This window comes from Corylus avellana, chromosome 4 (genome assembly GCF_965113065.1).
Source record: "Corylus avellana chromosome 4, dhCorAvel1.hap1.2, whole genome shotgun sequence".
In the NCBI taxonomy this organism is placed as follows: Eukaryota; Viridiplantae; Streptophyta; class Magnoliopsida; order Fagales; family Betulaceae; genus Corylus; species Corylus avellana.
The window spans coordinates 18087701-18094027 of NC_142493.1; the positions used below are offsets into that span (position 1 = coordinate 18087701).

The 6327-nt window shown below is 36.5% G+C and overlaps 2 protein-coding genes across 2 annotated transcripts; both read left to right on the top strand.

Annotated features, from left to right (window-relative positions):
- Window positions 1-2750: 2750 nt before the first annotated feature.
- Window positions 2751-4017, top strand: LOC148586399 (uncharacterized). The gene is made up of 3 exons (XM_088515611.1): window positions 2751-3174; window positions 3313-3845; window positions 3949-4017. The coding sequence occupies exons 1-3, from the start codon at window positions 2751-2753 to the stop codon at window positions 4015-4017; spliced, it is 1026 nt and encodes a 341-aa protein (XP_088371737.1).
- Window positions 4018-4169: 152 nt separating this feature from the next.
- LOC148586400 (uncharacterized) lies at window positions 4170-4766 on the top strand. Its single transcript, XM_088515612.1, has one exon. It carries the CDS (start codon window positions 4170-4172, stop codon window positions 4764-4766), a length of 597 nt encoding a protein of 198 aa, XP_088371738.1.
- The last annotated feature ends 1561 nt before the right edge of the window (window positions 4767-6327 follow it).

The following is a 6327-nucleotide window of genomic DNA, read 5'->3' on the forward strand; positions in this document are numbered from 1 at the left end:
CGCTCGTCTAGGTCACTGCCCCAATCAGCATCACTATAACCAACAAAACGCAAATCTTCACCTTGATAGCAAAGTGCATAATCCATTGTTCGCTTGAGGTATCTGAGTATTCTCTTCATTGCTTTCCAGTGAGCTAGTCCTGGATTCGATTGGAATCTGCTAACTAACCCAACAGCATAACATATATCTGGTCGAGTACAAATCATAGCGCACATTAGACTACCTACAGCACTAGAATATGGAACTCGAGACATCTTTTCCTTTTCTTCTTGAGTTTTAGGACTCACTTCTAGATTTAAGGGTTCGCCTCTAAAAATAGGAGTGTCAATGGGTTTGCAGTTATGCATTTGGAAGCGTTCAAGAATCCTTTTGACGTAAGTTTGTTGAGACAAACTCAAAAGTTTCTTTGAACACTCCCTACAAATTTTAACTCCAAGAATATAATCTACTTTACCCATATCCTTCATCTAGAAAGTAAATGACAACCATCCTTTAGTGGCGACAATCATGTTTTTATCATTTCCTGCCAATAAAATGTCATCAACAAGGGCGGATGGACCGTCCCCCCAAATTTTTTGAAATTCTTCTTTAAATATATATATTTTATAAATCTATCTCTTAAATTAAAAAATTTGTCTCCCCAAATTTATAAATTCGTCCCCCCAAAATAATATTTTTATCCTCTTTAATTTAATTTAATTTTTTTTAATTTCACCCGAACTAAAATTAGATCATTCTATTTGCCCCTAAATGACTAGGCAGTCTTTCTCTAGTTCGTTTCTAACTAGCAAAACTAAAATTGATTTGGAGTTTTGAGCTTTTGTGTAGCATCACATCAAACTTACCTTTGCTGGCAGCTTGGCATCAGAACAAAAAGCACATCTTGTCTCTTGAAAGCAAAATCAACCTTTCCCGCTTCTCTCATCTCTCTTCACCTTTCAAAACTACTCTACTGTCTCTAGAATGGAAGTGTGCACTGTGAGTCTGTGACTGAGCCGCGGATCTCTCTTACAATCTTAGATCCATCATCCATTTGACGAAAAATTAAAGCTTGGAAGTTGGAAGATTGAAGATGCTTGTAAGTTGTAAGCTTGTTTATTTTTTCTGCCACTGTATATCTGCAAGACTGCAACTCAGCAACACTTTATCTCTACTCTGAAATCTGAATCTGATTTTTTGGTAAACTGAAGCGGTGAAGGCGTGAAGCCCAAAGGCCAAAGCCGTGTGTCGGTGTGTGGTGACTGGTGAGTGGCGTGACTGTGAGCCACTGAGCTTGGCCTCTGCAAAACTCTCATTTTCTCTGTCAAACATTTGAAAAGGCTTAAAGGCATAAGCAAAACTGCAAAAGACTCAAAAGTCTGCTTCGCCACTGTCACCAGCACCAAGTCAGTGCAATTTTTTTATTTTAATAGGAAGTTTCAAGTTTGTCTTTGACTCTTTGCTAATTGTTGCCTTGTTGGTGAATGGTGAGTGACATGCCACTTGGCCCACTTTGTTGTTTGGTAATGGTGAGTGTCTGAGTGATCACGTGAAGTTTCTTTGTTTTGTCTTCTTTTTTTTTTTTCTTTTTTTGGGGGGGGGGGGGGGGGGGGGGTGGACGTGTTGTTTTTATTATTATTATTTTTTTTTTAATTTTGTTGTAGGTGAGTCGCTGCTTTTATTTCCCTTAGATTTTTGTGAATTTTGGTAGCAACTCAAAAGATAGTCAACTTGGAGAATGTTGAATGCAAATCATTACTACATCCAGTAAAGAATGTGATCTTAAAAATAAAAGAAAAAAAAAATGGACTTCTTGTGTGAGAATTTGAGCTTAAAAAATTTCCATTGTTTGAGCTTAGCCTTCAATTGGAATTTTCAGCTTACATGTTTTATAATAAAGTGTAAATTGTAATGATCTTATAATATTCAATTGGTAGCTAAGAGTGGATTTGTGTCATATGACTATGGTCCATGGATGAGAATGAGATGCTAAAAGTATGTGATATGTGATCACGCTTTAACAATTTTTTTTTTTTTTTTTTTGATAAATAGGTTTTAACAAATTTAGATCGCATTGTGGTAAGGCACAACCAGTTTCAAGATTTCAGAGGCAAGAACGAGGTATTACGCTGAAAGGTTTTTTTTTTTTTTGAACCCTAGAGATCATGATTAGTTTATTTTGCTAGTAGTTTGTACTATTGAATATTTATGATGTCATGAGATTTCGAATAAAATGAGTATTTTGATATAGAAAAATTATACAATTTTCTATTTTTTTTATTTTAGTTTTCATTGTTAGATTTTGTGGGTTAATTTGATAGGTTTGAATTTATGAATTTATTTGGCATTCCTTCACTTGTTAGTGATAATAAGAAATGTAATGAAATTCTAAACAAAAATCTTATACTTCTAGATATTTTTCAGGTTAATTCTTGACCATAATTTTTCTTAAAGTTAAGAGAAATATGGGAAAGCCAAAAACACTTGATTCATTCTTTAAGAAAAAAGATGGGAGTCAATCAAAAGTTAGTACTTGTATACATTTAGAGAGACCTTTAGCAACGGATCTCGAGGCTTTAGTGACTGATGAGCGTCCCTCCAAATGTCCAAGAATTCAACCTGAAGAAATGAATGCTACCTTTTTGCAACGTGATCTAGGATTATGTATGCAAATATGGGAATTCCCTGTTAACTTACAAGATGACATTTGACGTGCTTGTATTAGAGCCAAACCATGTCAACCCAAGCTTTCAGAATATCCATATTTAGGAATGGGTAATAATCGTCGCCGATTTCAAGCCTTTTGGTTTGAGACATACTCAACTTGGGTGGAGTATTCAGAATCAAAGGATGCTATATTTTGTCTTCAATGGTATGTTTTTGCTAAGAAACCAACAGGTCGTCCAGGATCAAATGCATTTACAGGGAAAGGTTTTAACAATTGGAAAAAGGCAAGCGATGGGATGAATAGTTCTTTAATGAGACATGTGGGGAAAGATCCAAATTCACCACATAATATTGCCGTGAAATGTTGTGAGGATCTAATGAATCAAGCAGGGCATATAGAAAAGATAGTTGAAAAGCAAACATTACAAGAAACAAAGAATAATCGGTTGCGGCTCAATGTTCAATGGCTTGCATTCCAAGCATGTCCCTTTCGAGGTCACGATGAAAGCTCTGGCTTGAAAAATCAAGGTAACTTCATTGAATTGGTAAAGCTCCTAGCAAGCTAAGACGATGTTACTAGACTTGTCTTGGAAAATGCTCCAAAAAATGCCAAATATACATCACCCAAAATTCAAAAGGAAATCCTACATATCATTGCAAATAAAGTGCGGGATGTGATTAGAAAAGAAATTGGGGATGCCAAATTTTGCATTCTCATTGATGAAGCTCGGGATGAATCAAAAAGGGAGCAAATGGCTATTATTTTGAGGTTTGTTGATAAAAATGGTTTTATTAGGGAGCGATTCTTTCATATTGTGCATGTTAAAGATACTTCTGCATCAACTTTGAAAAAAGAGATATGTGTTGTTCTTTCTCATTACAACCTCCAAATCGAAAATATTCGAGGCCAAGGATATGATGGAGCTAGTAATATGCGTAGTGAATGGAATGGGTTACAAGCTTTATTTGTTAGGAATTGTACCTATGCATATTATGTACATTGCATGGCTAATAAACTACAATTAGCTTTAGTTGCAGCATCTAGAGAAGCCAAGCACATTTATCAATTCTTTATCCAGTTGGCTTCAATTATTAATATTGTTGGGGGTTCTTCTAAACGTTATGATGACTTGCAATCTATTCATGCTGTTGAAATTGAAAATTTGGTTGCTTCTAATGCAATTGAGACTAGAAGGGAGGTAAAACAAATTGGCACTTTGCAATGACCTGGAGATACTCGATGGTCATCTCATTATTAATCTATTTGTAGCATGATAAGAATGTTTGGTGCAACTTGTTCAGTTATCAACAAGATCTCAAATGAGGGAGCTAATTATTCTCAACGTGGTGATGATGAAGCGGCTTACATGATATTAACATCATTTGAATTTATTTTGATATTGCATTTGATGAAAGAAATTATCGGACTCACGAATATGCTTTGCCAAACTTTGTAACAAAAGTCACTAGACATTTTAAATGCCATGAGTCAAGTTTCAACTACATAATCACTCATTCAAAAGATGAGAGATGATGGGTGGGAGCCTTTGCTTGCTACTGTTAAATCATTTTATGAAGAAAATGATATTGATATTGCTGATATGAATGCTCATTACACTAGAGCTCGAGGTAGATCTCGTCGTCAAGATGAAGGGTCTCCGACAACAATAGAGCATCAATTTAGAGTTGATATATGTACTACTGCAATAGACTTCCAGTTACAAGAATTGAAAAATATATTTAATGAGCAAGCTGTGGAACTCCTCATTCTTAGCGTCGCTTTAAGCCCTAAAGATGCATACAAATCATTTAAGATTGATGATTTATGTAAGTTAGCTGAGAAGTTTTATCCTCAAGATTTCACCGAACAAGAAAAAATTTGTTTGAAATTTCAGTTGCAGCATTATAAGCTTGATGTGCCAAAGCATCAAGATTTTCAAAATACGTCTACATTATCTGAGTTATGCAGAGGATTGACAGTTTCAGAAAAATCAAAGATTTATCCTTTGATTGACAGATTGATTTGCCTAGTGTTAACTCTCCCTATTTCTACTGCGACTACAGAACGAGCTTTTGCTACCATGAAACTTATAAAGACTAGATTGCGTACTAGAATATAAGATGTGTTTTTTGCAGACCATTTGGTAGTTTATATTGAGAAAGAAATTGCTAAGAATTTTACTTCAGAGATGATAATGGATGAATTTTATTCCATTAGCGATCGCCGTCGAGCATAATTTGAAGGAGAAACTATGTTTTTTTTTTTTTTTTTTTTGTACATGTCTATAGCAAAAGAAAGTTCTCTTGATCTTTTCTCCAATGATTCTATAGACATGTAACTTTTGTAATGTCGTACAATTTAATATGAAATTAAATTTAAGAGTTTTTAGTTTCTCACTCATCATTTTCAGCATCCGATCCTCAAAATTAGAATCTGGGCAAAGTTGTGTGGCCTGGTATTGCTGCTGTGGAGGCCGGTAAGTGGAATGGGGTTGGTAGGGCTGCCTGTTGGATTGAGCTTGATTGTGTGGCCCTGGGGCTGAGTTGCCCAAATTTGGATTCTTCCATCAGAAATTGGGATGATTTCTCCACCCAGGGTTATAGGTATTGGAATACGGATCATTACCCGGTCTGGAGAAAGTTGCATTCACCTGCTCATTAGCAACATCAGTATAATTTCTAGCAATACGACTGTTATTTACATGATGCATAGGACTAGAACAAAATGAGCAACGCTCATGTGGTGGTGTGCATGTGAGCAGTATTATGAGCAAAACCAACAGTCATCAAATCTTGATCTAGCTTCTTGTGATAGCCTCAACTACTTGGGCGGCCATGTTTGGGGAATGTTCTGCTTCATACAAACTCTCTGTCTTGAGTGCTTTAGATGCTGGTGCCCTTCATCTGGTGGAAACCTGTTGAAGAGAATTATTACTCAAATTTTCAAACACAGACCATGCTTCATCTTCACTTTTTAACATGAATGTTCCCCCACACGATGCATCTACCATCTTTCTATTGGACTCGGTCAAACCATCATAGAAACTCTGCACTAGCTGCCATTTGGGGACAGCGTGGTGTGGGCATGATCTAAGTAAGTCCTTCAGCCTATCCCAGGTTTCATGGAAATCTTCTCCCTCATATTGGGAGAAGCTAGTGATAGTTCTCCTAGTGTCATTGGTCATTCCTATGGGAAAATACTTCTTAAGAAACTCTTGTTGCAATTGAGCCCAAGAAGTGATAGAGTCGGGTACTAAGGACTGTAACCAATGTTTGGCTTTTTCCTTGAGGGAGAAAGGAAAAAGACGCATCCTTAGTGAATCCTGTCATTTTAATGGTAGAACAAATTGCTTCGAAATCACTGAGGAAGTCATAAGGGTTTTCAGTGCTAAGCCCTAAGAAAGAAGGTAGACTCTGTATAGTGCTAGGCTTAATCTCATAGTGGGCTGCCGTAATCTCCGGCAGCCGGAGACATGTGGGTGTAGTGTAAGTGGTAGGGAGATAATGATATCTCAAAGCCACGTGATTAGTTTCGCCCATGGTCTCAATGGGACGCTCTTCTAGCAAATTAGGAGTCCTTTCGGATCTAATTTGTCTAAGGGTGTGTTCAAGTTCAAGGTCGCAAGGAATTAATGGAAAAGACAAAGAACAGCGACCTAGCATAAAAAAAATAGAAATAAA

What these genes read in the sequence shown, in the direction of transcription:
- LOC148586399 (XM_088515611.1), top strand. Translation starts at nt 2,751, where the DNA reads ATGGGTAATAATCGTCGCCGATTTCAAGCCTTTTGGTTTGAGACATAC. An exon ending in CTCTGGCTTGAAAAATCAAG is followed by an intron (nt 3,175 to 3,312) that starts GTAACTTCATTG and finishes TTGCAAATAAAG; the next exon opens with TGCGGGATGTGATTAGAAAA. An exon ending in CAATTGAGACTAGAAGGGAG is followed by an intron (nt 3,846 to 3,948) that starts GTAAAACAAATT and finishes CAACTTGTTCAG; the next exon opens with TTATCAACAAGATCTCAAAT.
- LOC148586400 (XM_088515612.1), top strand. Translation starts at nt 4,170, where the DNA reads ATGAGAGATGATGGGTGGGAGCCTTTGCTTGCTACTGTTAAATCATTT.